Source organism: Scylla paramamosain, unplaced genomic scaffold (genome assembly GCF_035594125.1).
Source record: "Scylla paramamosain isolate STU-SP2022 unplaced genomic scaffold, ASM3559412v1 Contig84, whole genome shotgun sequence".
In the NCBI taxonomy this organism is placed as follows: domain Eukaryota; kingdom Metazoa; phylum Arthropoda; class Malacostraca; order Decapoda; family Portunidae; genus Scylla; species Scylla paramamosain.
This window is the reverse complement of record NW_026973749.1, coordinates 371,807-394,887: the sequence shown is the minus strand read 5'-3', so window position 1 is coordinate 394,887 and position 23,081 is coordinate 371,807. Positions and strand designations below refer to the sequence as shown.

General features: G+C 40.9%; 1 protein-coding gene across 7 annotated transcripts in view; it reads right to left on the bottom strand.

The window, feature by feature from the left end:
• LOC135098821 (circumsporozoite protein-like) overlaps positions 1-23,081 on the bottom strand; it is a 132,522-nt gene that overhangs the window by 6,817 nt on the left and 102,624 nt on the right. For 5 of the 7 annotated variants that reach the window (XM_064001217.1, XM_064001216.1, XM_064001212.1 and 2 more), the window contains 2 exons: positions 22,203-22,256; positions 20,811-20,864 (listed from right to left, as the gene is read on the bottom strand). In XM_064001217.1, the coding sequence (XP_063857287.1) occupies positions 20,811-20,864; positions 22,203-22,256 (108 nt within the window). Of the gene's footprint in view, positions 1-20,194; positions 20,865-22,202; positions 22,257-23,081 lie in introns of those variants that run through there. The other 2 variants (XM_064001211.1, XM_064001214.1) reach the window with 2 other exon arrangements.

Sequence of the window (23,081 nt, the reverse complement as noted above, 5' to 3'; positions counted from 1 at the left end):
CAACAACAACAACAACAACAACAACAACAACAACAACTCTCTGATTACTCCTAGTTAGATACCTGCCTTCTCGTGTGGTTACTGCGAGGACACAGGATGTTCCCTATAACGTCGTCTTACACAACAAAACAACAACAACAACAAAGGCTCCACAGACCACAAAGATATCGTAGTTGCTGTTGGTTCTGGATGTCACCGCTTCTTGGTAAGGATCTCAACAAAAGCAAACACCTGTGAGATCCACCCTACTTCTCGCTTGTGCTGCTAACTCTTCTGGATGAAGCAATACATTTAGTGTGATACCTTTCACTGGACCTGCCTAGTATAGTTGTGTCTACATATTTCAGAGATCCCGCGGTCATCTGAATACAAAAGCCTCACTGCAAAGCCAAGGTAGTGTTTGGCAGGCAGTAATATTCCTATATACGCATTACCAAAGGTATCCTATTTTATTAGTCCCGCTGCTTGCCAAACCAGTGCCAGACGCTCTTTTGATAAGGTCCCGCAGGAAGCAGTCTTTCCTACCACGGCAAGACTCACGATTTACTCATATTTTCCCTGAAACACAGTGATGAAGCTCCAGATATTAGTGTTTTCTACGATGCCTTTGCTATTTCCACACTATACATACATAGAGAAAAAAAATCTAACTGAGTGCTGGCTCCCGCGGCCCGCCAACCTACGCGGGTATTGTTTCCCTATGCGCTCATAGCAGAACAACCCAACAAGGCAAGTCTTACACCCGAAAGTCTCCCACCCATAAAGCTTCCCATCAGCCCCCCACTGCTCCTAAACCACGAGGTCCTTCTCATCTCACACCTGCCAGGGCAATGACAAGAAAACATGAGGCAGGCTGGAACAAAGAGGAGGATGCATTCAGCCCCGGTCTGCACGATACAACCCTGAGGAGAACGCTGGATGGCAGACACTATACAGCTTATAATCAAGCCCACGCCTACACCTCAGGAGTGGGCAGATGGAACACAAGCCACCTAGTGCAGAAACACCGGTGTTTGAAACGCAGGAAACGTACAGTGATAACTCGCATGGTTACAGAAGGGAAATAAATAAATATGCTAGTGAGAGAAAAAAAAACAAAAAAAAAAACAGCGTGTTACAATTGCGGAGAATTCAAACACCCCAGATGGTTACGTAGAAATTCTTAATTGTGATTGATTTTTAGATGTGACAATGGTCGAGGAGCCGGGATATGCATGTACTCGTATGTCCATAGTACCCTCAATCCCTCTGTCATTAACCTAGATGTGCCAAGACCGACAGGCGTGGAGGATGTATGGGTAAAGATACAGTGCAGGAAGTTGCCGGCCATCATCATTGGTTGTGTATATCGACACCCTAAGGCTTTAGCCACATCATTTGACTACATTCAAGATGTTTTTAGGATGGTAGGTCTGCGTGATAAAAGGATCTTTATCCTAGGTGATTCTAATGATGATATGATGACAACGGGTAATAAAATCAGTAAGATAATAAAAAACAAGCTGACACAAATAACAGATAGACCCACAAGAACAACCTCAACATCAGCTACTTTACTAGATCTCATAATAACTAATAAACCTGATGTCATTCTACCACAAGACGTTGTTCCTCAGGTCACTGTTGATCATGACCTAGTGTCTGATGTTTTAATGGTTAGAAAACCTAAAAAACTGCCAATGGTAAAAAAAAGTTTTCGTAATTTGAAGAACTATGATAGACACTTTTTGTTCGCTCCTCTTTGACAATATTCATAATATGAATAATATATTTTTTAACTGACGATGTGAACAAACAAGTATGCATTTATAATGACGATTTTATTAACCGTCTTGACATGTGTGCCCCTCTTGTAGCTAGAGCAGTGAAAGGAAAACCTACACCATGAAGAAATGACGATATCCGTGAGGCAATGGAGGACCGTGATAGGTTACAAAGAAAGCTTAAAATCAACACATGTAATTCACGGTTACGGAATCTAAGTGATAGAGCCGAAGAGTTCAATAATATCTTTTCTAGTGTTAGAAAATCCACTTTTAAAACGCTCACAGAAGGTAAATCTGTCGTCCATCTCCCTCAGTCTAATATTAATATTATCTCTGCTTTTAGGCCTGAACCCGTAGATACTAACACCGTTAATATTAACAGTTAAAGATCTTAATGCAACCAGCTCTGTCGGCTCTGATGGCATAGGGTTACGGTTTCTCCGGGAAGCGTGGTGGTAGTTAAGTGAGGCTGAAGAGGAGGAGCACAAGTCATGCTGCGATTGATGGATGATGGCAATCAAGGGTCGCAAGAGAGGAGGCGGGACGCAAGGCGCCTTCAGGCCAGTCACTGCTGGTGTCCCTCGCCTCCCCTTCCTGCCTCGCTGCGAGGTGAAGGGGCCACTACCACCGCTGGCTCAACACTTACACTACCTTTGCGTCTCAACACTGAAATGCTTGAATGAATGGGAATGAACGGGAAATTAATGGTCACTTAAAATTGCTTATAACAAGTACATGTTACTGTTTTAAATCAATCTGTCTGTCTGCGTCTGTCTGTTTATCTCTGCCTCACATGTTCACTATAATGTTCTGTAAGAATGAGCATCCCAATCTCTGTTGCTTTGTTGCAATGCATCTGTTTGTATTAATGTTGTGTGTGTGTGTGTGTGTGTGTGTGGTGTGTGTGTGTGTGTGTGTGTGTGTGTGTGTGTGTGTGTGTGTGTGTGTCAGGTATAACATGACGAGTGGAACAATATTTCCGAGTATGGGTTCAGTAGGTCTGTCTTCAGGTATATTTAGTAGTTTTAGGAAATCAATGACAACTACGTATTGTGCCTGAAAAATGGCATTCCGTAAATACGAGGCAATGAGAGAGAAAAATATAGGTTACTATGTATGCATTTTCTTCGCTTACAGTAATTGTTATCACGAAAGAATATACGAGTAACGGAAGAGGCATACGTTTATATTATGCAAACATTATGCTGTATTAATATCCCACTGACTAATTCAGTTTAACTTTTGGTTAAGTAGTCGCTGCAGGGCACGGTAAACTATTTATTAAAGTGCTTTACAAAAAAAAATTGTGCAAATATATTCTTTAGAATGAAATATACCAGTTTCTGCCGCTATTTAAAACTACTTTGTCCATGTCTGTGTCTGCCCGCACATCCATCTGTCCCTCTGTCTATTTGTCTGTTTCTCTGTCTGCTTGCTTGCCTTCTATTTTTTGCCTGCCTGCCTGTCTGCCTGCTTTCTTTCTTTCTTTTTTGTATGTCCATCCACCTCTTTCCCCGCCTGTTAGTCTGTCTGCCTCCTTGCTTGCTTGCTTGCTTGCTTGCCTCCCTGCCTGTTTGTTTGACCGTCCGCCTTCCTGCCCTGCCTGTCCGCTCTCTCACTCTCTCTTTCTCTCTCTCTCTCTCTGATGATTACCTAAACAAGTCAAAACATTATTTAAACCACAACTACGTAATACCAAGGTACTTGAAGGCTTGTCTGTAAGTGGTATCAGTGTGAACAGGTTACATCACGCTCCTATACAATCATGATTTTCGCAGCACACCCTCCATAGTAGGTTGGCAGGCACTTCCCACACGTTAAGGAGTCCTTCTTCATTTCACTCTCTAATTTAAACTTCTTTATGCAAATGAAATTAAAGTTCGGGATTTAAATGATCACTTACTTTCTTCGCGCATAACAATAAATGTGCTGAACAAATATAACGAAAAATATTTACATGAAAAAAAAAACATTTTAATATTCGAGCCACACTTCACAGTAACGAAAGCTTTCATAAATAAAGGAAGATATTGCAAAGGTCGCACTGAAATATTATTTATCACCGTACAACTACCATACCTAATTCCCGGGAGCAGACTCATGCAGGATATAAAAAGATGAAAGACCAATAAATAGCGGTAGAGAGTCATGAGAACATGGCAATTCATCAAGGAACTCCCGAGAGAGAGAAGAGAGAGAGAGAGAGAGAGAGAGAGAGAGAGAGAGAGAGAGAGAGAGAGAGAGAGAGAGAGAGAGAGAGAGAGAGAGAGAGAGAGAGAGAGAGAGAGAGAGAGAGAGAGAGAGAGAGAAGGATAATATGAAAAATAGGGCCATAAGTAGAGCAGGAGGCATGCAGGCAGGAAGGAAGGAAGACAAAAACAAGTATCAATACAATAAACATAATAAATAATGATAAATAATAAACAAAAATAATGATAGGGAGATACATTACATTGCACGTGTATCTAAGAGTGAACATTACTCACGGCTCACCAGCACTCCCCGGCACACAGCTAATCCTGGCACTAGTGAGGCAACGCTGATGGGGTATTAAAAAGATGGAGTGTGCTTTTCAGTATTTCTACTTCAGAGAGGACAGAGAGGGAGAGAGAGAAAGAGAGAGAGAGAGAGAGAGAGAGAGAGAGAGAGAGAGAGAGAGAGAGAGAGAGAGAGAGAGAGAGAGAGAGAGAGAGAGGAGAGAGAGAGAGAGAGAGGGAGGGAGGGAGAGGATGGGAAAGAGAGAGAGAGAGAGAGAGAGAGAGAGAGAGAGAGAGAGAGAGAGAGAGAGAGAGAGAGAGAGAGAGGAGAGAGAGAGAGAGAGAGAGGAGAGAGAGAGAGAGAGAGAGAGAGAGAGAGAGAGAGAGAGAGAGAGAGAGAGAGAGAGAGAGAGTAGTGGTATATGTAGTGCTTATCATTTGCAATACTTTAGTCTCACCAATCTCATTCTTCGGCAGAGAGAGAGAAAGAGAGAGAGAGAGAGAGAGAGAGAGAGAGAGAGAGAGAGAGAGAGAGAGAGAGAGAGAGAGAGAGAGAGAGAGAGGAGAGAGAGAGAGAGAAATAAATAAATAAATAATTATATATAGAAATGAAAACGAAATTAAATTGGTTAACATCCAAACCACAACCATCGCCACCACCACCACCACCACCACCACCACCAGCACGTCGCCGCCACCAGCTAGAGCCGCAGTCAAAGGGAGCGCCATGCATGTGTTTAATTTCTGGCAGGGTTTTTTTTTATTTTTTACTTATTTATTTATTTATTTATTTAGTTATTTTTTTTGCAATCCCGTAGAAAATTTGAAACGCTGTCTTGATAAATATTTTACCTCAAATCCGCGGGTAACAGTGTTTGTTTGTTACAGATTAAAACTCCTTGCCTCCAGGAAATGAGGGCACCTCATTTCATCTATTTTCATTCTTTCCTATATTTTTTTTTTCGGGCTTTCCTTCTCTAACCCACTAAGGTATTTACTTCAGATCTGTTTCATGTACGGCTTATGACGGAGGGAGTGGAGGGTGAGGAGAGAGCCTTCTGCTTTGCTGTCCCTTTTCTTCTACTATCACCTTAGTAGCCCTAGGACAGATCATCTCCTGAGAACCGCAAGGTTTGTTTTGGCCTGTATTTCTATGTAACTTTATGTAAATCTCCCTCGCTGTACACACACACACACACACACACACACACACACACACACACACACACACACACACGTTAATTAAAGAAATGCTGTTGTTCTGTCATGTATCCAGTATATTTGTTTTTGTTCTCCACAGGTAACAATTAATGTGGTGCTTTTCCCGTTCCAGTTCTCTGTGACCTCTGGTATTCTTTTAGCCTGTCTTTTTACTCTGACAGGCGATGCTACTGTTACGACCACGACGATGAGAACGAGGACGACGACGATTAGAGGCACCGCACGCACGACGGCAAAAACGACAGTGATGATTTTTGTAAAGTTAAGCACCAGCAGCAGCAGCAGCAGCAGCAGCAGGAGCAGCAGCATATTTAGTGTAATAATCTCCAACAGATAAAACACGCGGTGAGAAGTAACACGAGGCATCCTGGACAAACACCTGTCCACCTCGGCCCTGCAGGAGCTAAGATAGACAAAATGCATTTATAGTTGTTCAAGTGTCCAGCTTAGGTTACAGAGGCGTAGGTTAAGTCAGCCTGGTTGCATGGTGCACACCAGGATGCATGATATTTTTCAAAGGTTACCCAGAATTGTTGGCTACATGGAAGTGTACATGACATGACCAGTGTCATGAGGAAGAAGAAGTAAGTTGCCATACTGCTTAGTAGGAAAAGATATAAATTGTGATTAAAGTATTACAAATTCATGTATTATATTGGTATATTACAGTACACTCAAACGCAACCCGCGCCTCATGTGTTTGAGATGTGGCGTTTTAAGACTACAGAAAAAAAAGTCAAATATTCATGTAATTCTTTTGTAATCAGTTGTCCAAGGCTCAAGTGGACATAAATTTATTAAGTTTATTTAATTTAAAGGGTGGATGGATTTAGAAAAGGTGGAAATACTGAAAAAAAATAATAACATTGAATAAATTATGAGAAAAAAAAAATTACGTAGTAGTAAGACAGTCTTCTGCAGGAGAAGAAAAAGAAGAAGGAATAGGAGGAATAATACAGCAACATTCTCGCATGCATTGTTGAAGTTGAAGTGTGGATGTCTGAAGCAGCAGCCTTGCCTGGCACTTTCACTTTTTTTTTTTTCCCCCTCTCTAAACACAGCCCATCACAGGTCGAACTTTGCCTGGCACCAACGGAGAATTGACCAGTCGTAGTTTACATATATATGTTTCTTCCTTTGATGGCGGTGACGCTGCTGCTTCTTCCTCTGAGAGCAGTGATGGTAGTTCTTTTTCTCTGCTTCTTTTTTTTTATTTCTTCCTCTGATGGCGGTAATGCTGCTGCTGCTGCTGGTGCTGCTGCTTCTTCCTCTGATGGCGTTGCTTCCTGTTCTTGTTCTAAGACAGTCAGTTTGATGGTCTGAGTTGGTAGGTGGGGAAAGTAGGAGGTGCTGCACACTCACCTCCCCTGCTCCCCAGTCATAGTTCAAGTCAGGTTGGTGGAAGACTGGGAAGGGTAGGGAGGTGCTGCACACTCACCTCCCCTGCTCCCCAGTCATAGTTCAAGTCAGGTTGGTGGAAGACTGGGAAGGGTAGGGAGGTGCTGCACACTCACCTCCCCTGCTCCCCAGTCATAATTCAAGTCAGGTTGGTGGAAGACTGGGAAGGGTAGGGAGGTGCTGCACACTCACCTCCCCTGCTCCCCAGTCATAATTCAAGTCAGGTTGGTGGAAGACTGGGAAGGGTAGGGAGGTGCTGCACACTCACCTCCCCTGCTCCCCAGTCATAATTCAAGTCAGGTTAGTGGAAGACTGGGAAGGGTAGGGAGGTGCTGCACACTCACCTCCCAGGCTCCCCAGGTTACGCACTCATCTTGCAAAGATCAGAGGGGTGGTAGTGGTGGTAGATTTGGAGCTGGTAGGATGAGTCACATTGGTGGTGGAAGTCAAACTGGGAAGGGTAGGGAAGTGCTGCACTCTCACCTCCCATGCTCCCCACGGTCAGTCAATTTGGTGGTCTGTTGCCAGATTAGAGTAAGATTTGTAAGTCAGTCAGGATGGTTGTTTTTAGAGTTGCCAGGGTCAGTCAGGCTGGTGGTAGGGAAGTGCTACGCACTCACCTACCCTGGACAGGGTAAGATGTAGGGATGTAGGGATCAGAGTCACAGTGTCAGAGAGTTGCTCTTAAAAGTTGCAAGGATGAGTAAGGTCAAACTGGGAGACTGGGAAGTGTAGGGAGGTGCTGCACACTCACCTCACATGCTCCCCAGGGCCAGTCAGTTTGGTGATTACATATCTGTAAATCAGGCAGGTTGTTTGTTTTTTTGAGCTGCCAGGGTCAGTCAGTCAGTCAGGGTCAGACAAGGGAAGTGCTACGCACTCACCTTGCCAAGATCAGAGGGGTGGTGGTGGTGGTGGTCTGTACAGTTGGAGTTGCTCTTTGGAGTTGGTAGGATGAGTCAGATTGATGGGAGACTGGGAAGGGTAGGGAGGTGCTGCACACTCACCTCCCGTGCTTCCCAGGGTCAGTCAGTATGGTGGGTCTTTAGATTTGCCAGGATGAGTCACGGGAAGTGCTACGCACTCACCTTGCCAGGATCAGTTGCCAGGGTGGGGAGTACTGGAGTACTGGTGGTGGTCTGTACAGTTGGAGTTGCCAGAATGAGTCAGATTGTTGGTCAAAGTCAAACTGGGAGACTGGAAAGGGTAGGGAGGTGCTGCACACTCACCTCCCGTGCTTCACAGGTGGGGTGGTGGTCTTTGGAGTTGTCAGGATTAGTCAGGTTGGTATTGATTTATTTTTATTATTTATTGTTGATTGCCAGACTCAGTCACTTTTATTGACGGGGAGAGAAGGAGTTTTTTGGTTTTTACTTTATTTATTTTTTGTTAATTTTATTTTATTTATCTATTTTATTTTATTTTCTATTTATTTTATTGTTCTTTTCTTTATACCTATATATATTTTATTCTTTTTGATATGGTAGTCCGTAGACTTGGGGAGAGAAGGGAAGTGCTGTGCACTCACCTCTCTTGCTCTCCCGAGGTGGTAGGGAAGTTTTTATTTTATTTTATTCATTTATCTACTTATTTGCTTTATCTATTTATTTACTTACTTAATTTTATTTCATTTATTTATTTACTTTATTTATTTTTTTTTTGCCTGGTAGGTTGGGAGAGAAGGGAAGTGCTATGCACTCACCTTTATGTTTTTTTTTTTTTTTTTCCTGTTAGGTGGAGAGAAGGGAAGTGCTATGCACTTACCTTTATTTTTATTTTTTTTTATTTTTTTTATTTTTTTATTTTTTTATTTTTTTATTATTTTTTGCCTGGTAGTCCGTAGACTTGCCAGGGTTAGGTAGGGGAGAGAAGGGAAGCGCTGTGCACTCAACTCCCTTGCTCTCCCGGGGGCGGTAAGGCGGTGCCTTCCTCCCCTGGGGAGGGGTAGGGAGGTGCTGCGCACTCACCTCCCCTCCTCCCCGTGGGCAGCTCCATCACCGTACCTGTGTATTTCCCCATCTTCCCCATCTTTTTTGTAAAGTTGGTCTATTTCTCCATCTAATGTTCACGCCAGTATGTATTAAAGAATTATGATGTGAATTAATTTCATTACGTTATTTATTGATTGTATTTTCTATGGAATATGACCGCTGGCATCCCACACACACTGGGTTCCCAAGACTGTCACTACGCCATGAAACCCCAACGGTAAACAAGATATATTTGAACACATGATTTCCCCTCCAGTGTTCATGCAGCACCAAAAGTTCAATAAGAAAAACTGCTGGTGGTTCTAAAGTGAGCGTTCATGCCCACAGTGATAATTAGATAATTGTTGACTTGTGGGAGTATGTCGTGGAGTGCAAATAGCAGTAGGTGAGATCAGAGAACTTTACAGAGGCGGGCATTCCTTGTGTCTGGAGCCGCCTCCTGGAACCCTCCCCTGTGCTGCACCACCACCACCATCACCAACAACAATAACAACAACACAACATTACACCTGTCCATCCTGCAGCACGAGAATGACTCAGCCCAGAGAACCACGGATTGCTTTATTCGTAATTCACGTCCACTCTCAACATAGACATCAATCAAATTATGTCATTGAAAAAGCTGGTGAAGCACTCACTTCTTCACACAGGCTTTACTACCTATCAGCAGGATGAAAGCTTCCGACTGGGAGGAAGGGCGGCGTCGGGAGGGATTAAGGGAGAGAGGGTAGGGGGACCAGCGGAGGCTGCAAGTGTGTTTATGCTTCATAGGTATAAAAAAGAATACTGCATGAAAAAGAAGAAAGACCCGTGCCCCTCCCACCCCTGCTCCCCGCGTGAGGCGATACGCAGTGAAGTGGTACTGTTGTTGTTGTTGTTGTTGTTGTTGTTGTTGTTGTTGTTATTGTTGTTATTATTATTATTATTATTATTATATATCATTATATATTATTATATATTATAATCATTATTACTATTATTATTACCATTATAATTATTATTATTACCGTCATCATCGTCACCAGCACCATCATTGTAGTGTAGCGGGTTTGTGTCCTTTTATTTCCGTGTCGTATCTTGTAAGTTGTAAGTTTTGATAGTTCAGTATTTGTAACGATGGACACCTTGTTTTTTTTAATTCTTTATGCACTGCACGGTATCATTGGCATTTACATCTATATTTTCTACTGTTTTTTTTTTTTTTCTGTTACTTATGTACTGAATCTATTTGTTTTCCAGAAAAAAAAGTCCTTACAGTAACAGACCAAGAGGTTCTTATAAGTTTGTTTGGGTAACTATTCTACTCTATTAGTGGTAGAGAAAGGATAGCACAGAAGAAGGGTCCTTCCATCCCCCACCTCCTATCCCTCCAGGCAAGGCTCACCTGAGAAAGGAAATGGTACCATGTTGTATAGAAATAAAAAACAACATGGAATGTGAGAGGAAACTAAGAAAGAGAGGAGGACTACTTCTACCACATACAATCTACATGCCAGCACGGACAGTACGGAGTGAACGTGTTCGTTATTCAGACATGAACAATGACAACCGGGAATTAGTGTCTACATACTTGTCAAGACAGGTTTTCAATGAGTGTACAGTACCTGAGTTAACGACGCTTGATGGAACACAATTCCACATATTTATGACACGATTGAAGTAAAATGTTTGGCTTCATTTGTTTGAAATCGCTTACCTATTATTTGCTATTGTTTCTTGTAACATTAGACATGTTGAGTCTTAGGAAGAATTCGGGTCTCATATTTGTGAAACCCTTAAAAGTTTAGTAAAGCAATATCAGATCCCCTCTTAGCCTGCGTTTGGATAGGGAGAATAGATCTCGTTCTTTTAGACGTTCCTTGTAGGGTTAATTGCGAAGCTTTCAAGTAATTTTCGTTACTCTACTTCGTATTGTCTCTTTTTCTGATTTCTCAATATTCCTTCTGTAGTAGGATGACAAAAACTGTACATTGTATTCAAGATGAATGCGTACAAGTGAGTTGTACAAGGCCAGATTTTTTACTTATTTATTTATTTTTTTTTTCAGATTTGAAGATGAAAGATCTTCTTAATGAAAACTATTAATCTATTGGCAATTTCAATGACATCGGTACAGTGTTTGCTTGGTTTAAGATCTGCTGTCACTAAAACTCCCAGATCTTTCTCAGGAACCAAACTATTGATGGGGGGATTACTTTTTATAATTTTCCAGCAGATTGCTATTTCCTATATTCAATACGTGGCATTTATCAAAATCAAAGTTATAAGCCACGTTTCACACCATTCAATGAGAGTGTATACATCATTTTGCAAAATTTGACGTTGGTTTGGTGTCAGTCTTGTTAGCAATTTTAGTATCTGTCAATTTTGACAGTTTACTTCTGATTCCTTCGTCTATGTCATTGATATATATTATGAAGAGGATCGGTCCTAAGATTGAACACTGAGGAACGCCATTACTTATATCAATCTAATTTGAAGAATTAACGTTTGTGGTGACCCCCATACCACAATATATGTTGTACTGTCAAAAAAAAAAAAAAAAGACGAAAGAAAACAAAATAAGGAAAAAGAAAGAAGTGAAGATAAAATAAGTCAGAAGAAAGAAGAAATGGAATGTTTATAGTGATTGATGTGTTGCTGATATCATGTGTGTTTTTCTCACTGAACATTAATGGCGCCGACTGAATACTCGTATTTGTTGTGTTTGTGCATGTGATATTGTCTGTGTTTTGCACGATGATTGCGTTGATCAGTGAATATGTTGAAGAGATATAAGGTAACACCTAATAACTTTGAATGATTTAAAGATGAATGCGAGTGAGAAATTTTGAGTTGTAAGAAATGTAAATAATTAGTAGTTATTAATTAAAATATGAAAATGTTTGTGAGTTTTACAATACCATTTATAAACCAATTCCTTGCAATATCTCAGAACACGACACGTTAATTCAATATGTCTGTCTGTCTGTCTGTCTCTCTGTCTGTCTGTCTATTTACCTAATGTATTTTCTACTTACTAAACTGTTTATCTACCCATCTATTTATTTTTATATCTAATTAAATACTTATTCATTTATTCATCTATCTATCAATCTATCTATCCATCCATCTGTCCATCTATATATCTATTTATCAGCCAGTCGATCTATTTAACCATTTACCCATCCAGCCATCTATCTATAACTCTACCTGTTCAACCAGATACCTATTCATTAATCAATTCGTCAGACCAACAACACATTTCTCTATCTGCGCCTGAACATACTCACCGATCCATCTCCCCGTTCACCGCCACTGTACCGAGATAATGCACCCTCAATACACTCCTATACTCGGCGGCGGCTAGGCAACGCTATTTCGACATGTTCCACTAAGCATCCCTCCAGTTCCTCCCACAGCTCCCTGCTTATAAGGGGAGACCAGGCCCTGCTAATACTACGGGACGGGAGGAGGAGGGGGAGGAAGAGGAGGGGCGTCTGTTGCAAGCATTATGTCGGCAAAAGGAAGGATGGAACGTAAGGGAGAGAGGATGAAGGATGGTGGAGCGAGGGAAGAGAAGAAAGGAATTCCTGAAAATGGGAGAAGTTGAGAATGAGGTGTGATGTTGTTGTTGTTGTTGTTGGTGGTGGTGGTTGTGGTGGTGAGGGACAGGAGATTAATTACGAATGATTAGTGGTAGCGGGGGTGAGGTATGGGACAGAATCATGGTGGAGTGGAGTGTAAGCTGTGGTGATGGTGACGGTGATGGTGATGTTGTGGTGACGAGGATGAGCTTGTGCGTGAATGATTATTGATTAGTGATGACAGGTTAATAGAGCGTCAGTTTATATTAACAGCCACTGGACATGATATATTACGGACAGCTGGTGTGCAGTGGAGGGAGCGTGTTATTATCATAGTCTCCAGATCACTTATTAGAGTCTAGAATAGATCATAAGGGTAACAATTTGGTTACAGTTTACAATACCACTTAATTTCCGCATGGTAAAGAGTGGATGGAAGAAAGAGTTAAATCAGGTTGGTTCATTTAGTTAGGAAGGTGTCTTGATACTCGTCTCTTATAGCAACTCAAGTCATACGGAGGTGAGTAAACATATATGATCAGTTCAAGTCATAACAAGTTTGGGAAGTTAGATAAAAATCAGGGAGAATTACGGAGTTTAACTGTGAAAGGGATCAAAGAGTGAAGAGGCCAGTCAACTCTCGCACTATTAAAGAGAAAACAAGGGCTGAAAGTAAGTGAAAAGCCTAGTTGTATCAGAGCGTGTGTTTCATGAGCAGGGCTGAACTGTAGCGTTTGGATTGCTTTGTATTCATGGTGAGGGGAATCACACCAGGGGCGGGATGTGATACGTTAATAGGAGTGTTTGTATGCATAATAAAGTGACACAATAATGGATATGGAACGTGCCACATTGATTGCTTTGCATTCATTTTAAAGGGAAATCATGCCACCAATGAAATGTAACACGTTATTTGGAATTTTTATCCATAAAAAGAACCGTAGTAAGGCAGTTCAAGGAAGCATTAAGTGATAGTCAGATGACACTTGATCATAAAAGTAAATGAATACTTAACTAAACGCACAGAAAAAAAGACAAAAAGTACTGATATTTTAAAGATCACATGCTTCTCTCTGACGAGCATCACTCGCAAGACCTGCATTACATTCAGCCCCGAAGAGTTCTCAAGAGTCCTTTTAAATTATTTGACTCTTCCACATGAAACTATCACACCAGAGAAGTGGTTCTCAACTGGTGGTCCACAATGACTCTTTAGGATGGTCCACAGGATGCCTACTGTATTTGCTGATAAAAATGAAATGGAAAATTCAGTATGAACATTTTGATCAAAATAAATAACTGGCTATTCATTCTATTACATTTCTATTTAAGAGATTTATTGACAGTCTAAGTTGTAGCTGTTGGCTAATACTTCGAGTCACTTCTAAGTTTAATCTACAACGAATGTTCAAGATTCACGCCGCCATTCGGGACTAGGGCCTGACAACATACTCGTACTATACGCGTCAAGCTGACGAACCATCCTGTTGATTTCTGTCAGCTTCCACGCGGCTACACGAGTCGTCCAGTGCTGTGAACCACCGTGCCTGTGGCCAGTGGCCACCGAACTGCAGTGATGATTAGTTGTATTATTTGTCCAATCTCTTTTACAGGTATAGGCGTGTAATTTGTGTGTGCAGTTTTTGTTTTTTTTTATGTAGGAAGGACACTGGCCAAGGGCAACAAAAATACAATAAAAAAAAATGCCCATTGAAATACCAGTCCCATAAAAGGGTCAAAGCAATAGTCAAAAATTGATGAATAAGTGTCTTGAAACCTCCCTCTTGAAGAAATTCAAGTCATAGGAAGGTGGAAATATAGAAGCAGGCAGGGAGTTCCAGAGTTTACCAGAGAAAGGAATGAATGACTGAAAATACTGGTTAACTCTTGAGTTAGAGAGGTGGACAGAATAGGAGTGAGAGAAAGAAGAAATTCTTGTGCAACGAGGGTGGGAGAGGACGGGAGGCATACAGTTAGCAAGATCAGAAGAACAGTTATCATGAAAATAGCGGTAAAAGACAGCTAGAGATGCAACATTACGGCGGAGAGAGAGAGGCTGAAGACAGTCAGTTAGAGAAGAGGAGTTGATGAGACGAAAAGCTTTTGATTCCACCCTGTCTAGAAGAGCAGTATGAGTGGAATCCCCCCAGACATGTAATGCATACTTCATACTTGGACGGATAAGGCCCTTGCACAGAGTTAGTAGCGGGGGGGGGGGGATGAGAAAAACTGGCGGAGACGTCTCACAACGCCTAACTTCATAGAAGCTGTTTTAGCTAGAAATAAGATGTGAAGTTTTCAGTTCAGATAATAAGTAAAGGACAGACCGAGGATATTCAGTGTAGAAGGGGACAGTCGAATGTCATTGAAGAAGATGGGATAGATATCTGGAAAGTTGACGACACAAGATGCTACATTACGGTCCAAACCAAAACTGAAAGGTTCCACATTTTTTTTTTTTTTTTTGTTTTGTTAGTGGCCCGAGGCCTGAAAGGAGATGAAAACCACTGCACTAGAGGGTAATAACGGAATTAATAAAAGCGTCCACTTCAGACATCCCTTTGTCTGTGCATTTGGGTGCACAAATTATCTCAGAATGTTACGTCACAATGAATAAGACAAGTGAAGAAGCTTCCTTTTTTTTACGTTTGAATACCGTCTTTTCGGAAACATTGATTTTTTTTATTTTGTGCAATAAGAAAAAAAAAACGTCCAATTTTCAAAAGTGAAAAAATCTACATTTCACCCTAAAGAGGAGGAATAGAAAAATTATAAACACCACCACCACCACCACCACCACCACCACCACCTTCTCCTTCTCCTCTTGCTTTTTTCCATAGGAATAATAGAATTTCACTTCATTTTTTCCAGTCAAAATGCAGCCAGTTTTCCCCACACTGCACGATGATTTTCCTACGCCAGCACAAGCACAAGGACGTGTCAGTTTGGCAGAAGTCATACACTGCTCTTGCTTACTTTACTAAATGGTACTTAGCTTAAATTAATTACAAAGCGATATGTAAAGACCTGTGGGAGTGTTTCTGTTGGTTATCCATTGTAATCACATGTAATCCTCATTTTCTTCGTCCGCATTCTCCTGTTATTGATCAACCTTGTGATTTTAAGTACTAGAGGTCAAAGTTGCAGGGGATAACCTGTGTATGCAGCCTCTAAAGGGAAGGTACACCAACCCAGTGACCGAAGCTGTGGCCTGATTGACTGCCGCCTCCCTGGAAAGCGCAACGCAAGGATGCTGCACCACCCCTCAACAACCAAACTGTGCCTTCACCTGCGCTACGCACACACCACATCACACAACTATCATGCATTTACACTCTCCCTCACAAACAAAAGTAGACAGACCACAGCTCTTTCCCTCGCTATTCTCTCAAGTTCTATGTGGTTTTTCTATACCACGTGGTATCAATTCCTGTATCTTGTCAGCTTCTGCTGGAGGGATTGGTGGGGAGGAACCTTCTGTACTATCCTGTATCTCCCAATAATAGTTAATGTACAATAATTATCCAAACAGCCTCGTCAATACCTCAAGGTTTGGTCTTCCAGTGCATTCCTTTGTATTCCTTTGTATTCTTTCCTCCTCCTCCTCCTCCTCCTCCTCCTCCTCCTCCTCCTCCTCCTCCTCCTCCTCCTCCTCCTGCTGCTGCTGCTGCTGCAGTAAGTGATGGCTCATGAATAACACGTGAATATGTTCTTAAACCATTCAGTGAAATCAGGATTCGAGCAAAGAGAGAGAGAGAGAGAGAGAGAGAGAGAGAGAGAGAGAGAGAGAGAGAGAGCGTTCTAGGCCAGAGAGCCACATCAGTCACTTTCCCCCCACCCCCCCAACCCAGCAACACACTTTAAGCAACCATTCTGTAGACGCATCACGGGATCATTTTTAAGAGCAATACTGGATGACTATTTGGGGAGCCACACTCCACGGCCACACGCGGGTCTGTCAGGGGGAAGGGGGCGGGCAAGAGGGGCAGGCGGACCATACCAGCGTGTAGGGTCAAAACATATCACAGCAAAAAGGAGATAGAAGAAGTGAGGCTATGTTTTAATCCTATACATTATTGAAGGCAAAAAAAAAAAAAAAAATGGTCTATATGAATGAAAATATGGAAAAGAACTTAGATTTTTCCTCTCTACAGACAAATTAAAAGGAGACGGAGGAGGTGAGGATAAAGTTTATCCCTATTTATTGTTAAAAATTGTTCTCTGTGTGAGGATATGAAAAAGGAATATAACAACAGTATGATATTTTTTTCTTTTCCTTTCTGGACAAACTTGCTTGTAGCTAGAAACATATAATAACAAAAAGAAGGCAGACAAAAAAGAGACTAGTGTTTTTCAGAGAACATCGTTAAAAAAAAAGTTTTGTATAAAGCAAGATATGAAAAAGGCGTATAAAATGGTACGTTTTTTTTTTTTTTTTCGCCTTGGGACACACGTGGAACACATTTGTCAAGTTAAGTGAACATAGAGTGGAAAAGCTGAAAATAAACAACATAATGGAGGAACACTGAACCTTTCACGAGAATGGAACTGTTGATATTACTGGGATTTTTATTTATTTTCTGTAGTGTACACCATTATTCCAGACTACATCACCACATCTACATCATTCCGTTACAGCGTAAAGGGAGAGACTATAGTGGTGATGATGTCACTGTATTTATGCTCTACAAGCTGCATCACTTTAACAAACTTTAGGCGCTGTATCATTACAAACACAACTCATCACCCACAGCAGAGTACCACACTAACATCCGACATTACCTCTCCCTCCTGAGCCAATAACCTGCAGGGAGTGCCACAGCCCCGCCAGGCTACATAGAATACAAGCAATCACCCTGAGAGCGCACCCCGTCAGGTGGCTCACTCTAATACAGTGAGCCACAGTGTACTGAAGCTGCCTTTGAGCGTCACATAATCCTACACGCCATCCAGACCACGCTACGCTACGCCTCCTCCTTTTCCTCCTCCTCCTCCTCCTCCTCCTCCTCCTCCTCCTCCTCCTCCTCCTCCTCCTCCTCCTCCTCCTCCTCCTCTCCCTCCTCCTTCTCCTCCTGCTGCTCCTACTCCTCCTCCTCCTTGTCCCCACCCGACCAGTTGCCTTCCTCTTTTACATACAAACTGCACGCCCCACGCGGCGCATGCAAACACTAGCCCGTCGCCGTACATTTGGCCGTTTGCTCTGCTCTCGACAACCACACCCATGCACGTCACTGAGAGAGAGAGAGAGAGAGAGAGAGAGAGAGAGAGAGAGAGAGAGAGAGAGAGAGAGAGCCTCCAGCGTAAGACTATAATTATCAGGCAGGAAGCGCGGCAGTAAACACGTGAAGTCTATGGAGAAGGCAGGGCGTGTTTCACTTGCTGGTCTTGCCTCTCACTTTTTTAATATACGTTTTCTTTTTTTTTTCTTTTCTTTTTTTTTCCTTGCGTGGATTGACAAGGTGTGGAATAATAGTAAGAAAATATAAATAGTAGAAAAACTGAATTGGTGTCACTCCAGCTGATAATCCTGCTCTTTACTACTACTACTACTACTACTGCTACTACTACTACTGTTATTAACATTCACCTATTACAACTCAGGAAAGCTTTATTTTCCTCCAACCCTTTATACTTCTTAAAAACATGGAACTGCATTTGGAAATAAAAATTTCAAATAGCCGAACACAAAAATCAATTAGATGCAAAAGATATTGGACGGCTCAACTTGAAACACTGCAGTAAACAATGCAATACATGTTTAATCTAGAGTCAGTATAAAATGGTATTCTAACATTTGCATATAGCCACTACTTATACTCACACTCTCATATCTTCTTGGCGAATGGCAAACAGAGGAACAAAATTTTCTTTTTTTTTTCAGTTGCCGCTTCCATACATACGAGTACAGACAAAAAAAGAGAAAAAAAAAAGTCAATAATAAAAAATCTAAATATGTTTCTTAAAGTGCCTCAATACTCTTAAAACAACTAGTCACAGGAAGGGGAAGAAAACAGAAACAGGCAGACAAATCCAGAGTTTACCAATGAAGGGGATGAAAGAATGAAGATATTGCTTAACTCCTGGACTACTGAAAGGGAACGGAATAAAGTGAAAGTCTTGTGTAGCGTCAGCGTGGGGAAGGAGAGACGCATGCTGATGGCAAATTCAGAAGAGCAGTAACCATAGAAATAACAACACAAGACAGACTTCCCCCATTTTTTTCCATCTTCATATACTTGTGTGCATTTTTTGTAGCATATCAGTGTATTTGCTATGGTAAGCTCAGTAGGTATGAAATGTTCTCTAGGGTATGCATTAATTCATCCATTTATTTATTTATTTATTTATTTATTCACTTATTTATTATCTATCTATTTCATATTCTACTTTTCATTACCACATCGTATTGAGAGGCACTTTTGTGACTCACTGAGAAATTACTTGTTTATTACAGTACAGCATAAAGCAAGTGTCTGCAGTGAGTCAGACACTTTGTCAAGCAGCCTTACCTTACATGCACATGGAATAACATAGGCAAGCATGACAGCCTTCACTTAAATGTTTACCTAAAAATGGAAGGACGTACACTGCGCTACAAAAACAGCTCCGTCCCCGTCACTCACCGGTAAATTGTGAGTGTGTCAGGAGGAGCAGCAAAAAGCCAGTCCTCGTCGTCTGGCCGCGAGGAAGGAAAAAGGTCCCGCCGCTGCTGCATCCGACAAGACAAACACAAAATCAGAGGACTGTGTTAAACCCTCAAGACAAAAAGAAAAAAAAAAGTGTCTGAGTCTGATGGTGTCAACCAAGACTGGCTATCCCGTGTATGAAGTGAGTTAGGGCAAATAATTCGCGCATTTTACGCCCTCCAACTCGTTCTGTAGTGATGAGGCGATAGTTGAGCGAGTTGCCAGGCAAAAACCTTCGCCCACCTCTCGATAAATCAAAATATGCAAAAGACAGCAAAAAAGGTGAGTCTGACGAAGATACGCCTTCAAAAGTTGCTAACCAAGAAGTGTTTCGGAAACTGAAATCGAAATTTTTTTATGCGATAGACACCAAAAGATGATCCTGGCCAAATCATCGTTGTACCCTCCAGGGCCAGGTGGGAGCGGTGGGGTGTACTGATGTGCAGTAGTAACAAAAATAGAGCCCCCTCGCTCCGCCATGGGAATAATCCCTCCATAGATATTCAATACGTTACTAAATGATAAAGAAAATCATAAATTTTCTTTCATTTGCTGACAAGGAAAATTAAAAACGTGATGAAACTAATATTTTCAGAAATCTACAACGACGAGCCTCTAAAAAAAGGGAGACAAATAGTGTGGGCCGGCTCTAGTCATCAAGGCCCACGTCACCTTGACTTTTCAAGGTGACAATCAACACACACACAGACAAATAACAACACTTCACAGAACAATATAAGCTTGCCTCTCTTTGATTTTACTTGAATAAAGCTGCAACAAAGGTTATGACGATAAAAAGCTACCTTACGTTAAGTCACAAATATCATGGTAGTAACGCTTCCCGGGATATCAGAGTTAAAAATAATATCAATACCAATTGAAAAAAGAAAACGTAAATATGTTTTCTCCATAGAATGAAAGATTATTTTATTTCATTTTATTTTTATTCATTTATTTATTTATCTTTTTTTTATGTGGAAATCAAATCCACACTAAATGAAATGTGTTACAGTAATATTTTCCAAGGACACTTTATGATAACATGCAAAATATTATTAATCTACATAACGGTAAAACACAGTAAACGATAAATAAACGAATAAATTAGAATATCTGATATCTGTTACCTAATAAAGTCTCAGGTGAATATTCCTCTTATGCTGGAAAGTTTTTTGTAATTGCATCTTTCCATTTTTTCACTCGTATATTCGTACATACAAAAGATAAATACGAAAAAAAAAAATTGAACTCCAAAATGGTATTGAAACCTAAATATTAGGTTTCAACTGAATCTCCAAGCAAATATTTGCACCATAAAGATGACACCATTATAGAAAATATATGATTTCGTATCCTTCTTTTCTCTATGCATACACTAAAATAAGCACACAAAGACTGGAATACATGTTACAATGAACATAATAGACTAAATTTACATTCTTCTTTCATATATATACCCTGGGAAGGCAGAAAATGGGAGACAAAAACAAAGCTCTGGAAAAAAAGGTTTAAACTATTCCTTCAATGGATAATACTACTGACACGATACCATGGAAGCACATCCTTTCTTTCCTTCATAGATTCGTGGGAAGCTGACAGGAGAAAGGCAGGCAACAGACAGGTTTCGGTTGACATGGAAAAAAAAAAAAGTTTAACATCGATTTCCAAAACAGAGTGCACATGATGTAATGAAGCAGGTACTCACTTTCCTCCTGCACGTGTTGGCAGTGTTCACCGCGGCACCACCTGCCATCCTTTCCTGAAAATATCAAAACATCCACATAAGAAAGTGATGCAGCTTGACTATTCTAAAAAGAGCTAAAAATGAAGCATCATAAACAGAACTACCACAAATCATTTACTGCATGAGTTACAACATACACATGAACAAAAAACGAAAGAATAAATACTGAAGAAAAACACGAAATGTCATAAATAAAACGTGTCAAATTCATCCAAGCAAGAACACATGGATACATGAAAAACAACACTGAAAACAGAACACACTTGAAACTCTAAGAATGTTAAATATGCACAACACCTGCAACAAAATAAAACCTAAAAAAACAACAGCAAGGATATGCTTAGAAAATAATAAGTACCACTTCAGTCTAACCATAAAAAGTATTCACGGCACAAAACATGAAAGTCCCTTTTGAGTATCTCTGCCAAGGTGGCCTGACTCATCTATTCTTCTTTCTTTATTGTTGCTCAGCAATACAACACATCCACCTTCCTCCGTTTGTGCTTCTGATAACAACAACAACAACAACAACAACAACAACAACAACTCTCTGACCACTCCTAGTTATATACCTGCCTTTTCGTGTGGTTACTGCGAAGACACAGGATGTTCCCTATAACCTCTTACACAACAAAACAACAACAACAACAAAGGCTTAAGAGACCACAAAGATATCGTAGTTGCTGTTGGTTCTGGATGTCACCGCTTCTTGGTAAGGATCTCAACAAAAGCAAACACCTGTGAGATCCACCCTACTTCATGCTTGTGCTGCTAACTCGTCTGGATGAAGCAATATATTTAGTATGATACATTTCACTGGCCCTACCTAGTATAGTTTTGTCTACATATTTCAGCTCCCGCGGTCATCTAAATACAAAAGCCTCACTGCAAAGCCAAGGTAGTGTTTCGCTGGCAATAACATTCCTATATACGCATTACCAAACGCATCCTATTTTTTTTAGTCTCGTCGCTTACCAAACCAGTGTCAGACGCTCTTTTGATAAGGTCCCGCAGGAGGCCGTCTTTCCTGCCTCGGTAAGACTCACACGATTTACTCATATTTTCCCTGAAACATAATGTAATGAAGCTCTAGATGTTCGGCTGGAGATAAGGGCACAAAAATGAGACACAAAAAAAAAATCTTTAGAAAAATGTTTCAACTAATCCTTCAATGGATAATACTATTTACACGATACCATGGAAGCACATCCTTTCTTTCCTTCATAGATTCGTGGGAAGCAAAGAGGAGAAAGGCAGGCAACAGTGACAGGTTTCGGTTGACATGGAAAAAAAAAAAGTTTAACAGCGAGTTCCAAAACAGAGTGAACATGATGTAATGAAGCAGGTACTCACTTTCCTCCTGCACGTGTTGGCAGTGTTCACCGCGGCACCACCTGCCATCCTTTCCTGAAAATATCAAAACATCCACATAAAAAAGTGATGCAGCTTGACTATTGTAAAAAGAGGTAAAACTGGAGCATCATAAACAGAGCCACCAGATATCCTCTACTGCACGAGTTACAACATACACATGAACAAAAAAGGAAAGAATAAATATTAAAAAAAAAAAACGAAGTCATAAATAAAACGTGTCAAATTCCTCCAAGCAGGATACATGAAAAACAACACTCAAAACAGAACACACCTGAAACGCTGAGAATGTTAAATATGCACAACAGCTGCAACAAAATAAAACGAACAAGCACAATTACATATATAACAAGATCAAATAAGAAAATAAAATAATAAAAAGTGAAAAGCTTCCCAACATTCAGCGGTACAAACCTAAAAACAACAGCAAGGATATACTTAGAAAATAATAAGTACCACTTCAGTCTAGCCATAAAAAGTATTCACGGCACAAAACATGAAAGTCCCTTTTGAGTATCTCCGCCAAGGTGGCCTGACTCATCTATTCTTCTTTCTTTATTGTTGCTCAGTAATACAACACATCCACCTTCCTCCATTTGTAGTTATGATAACAACAACAACAACAACAACAACAACAACAACAACTCTGATTACTCCTAGTTAGATACCTGCCTTTTCGTGTGGTTACTGCGAGGACACAGGATGTTCCCTATAACGTCGTCTTACACAACAAAACAACAACAACAACAAAGGCTCCACAGACCACAAAGATATCGTAGTTGCTGTTGGTTCTGGATGTCACCGCTTCTTGGTAAGGATCTCAACAAAAGCAAACACCTGTGAGATCCACCCTCCTTCATG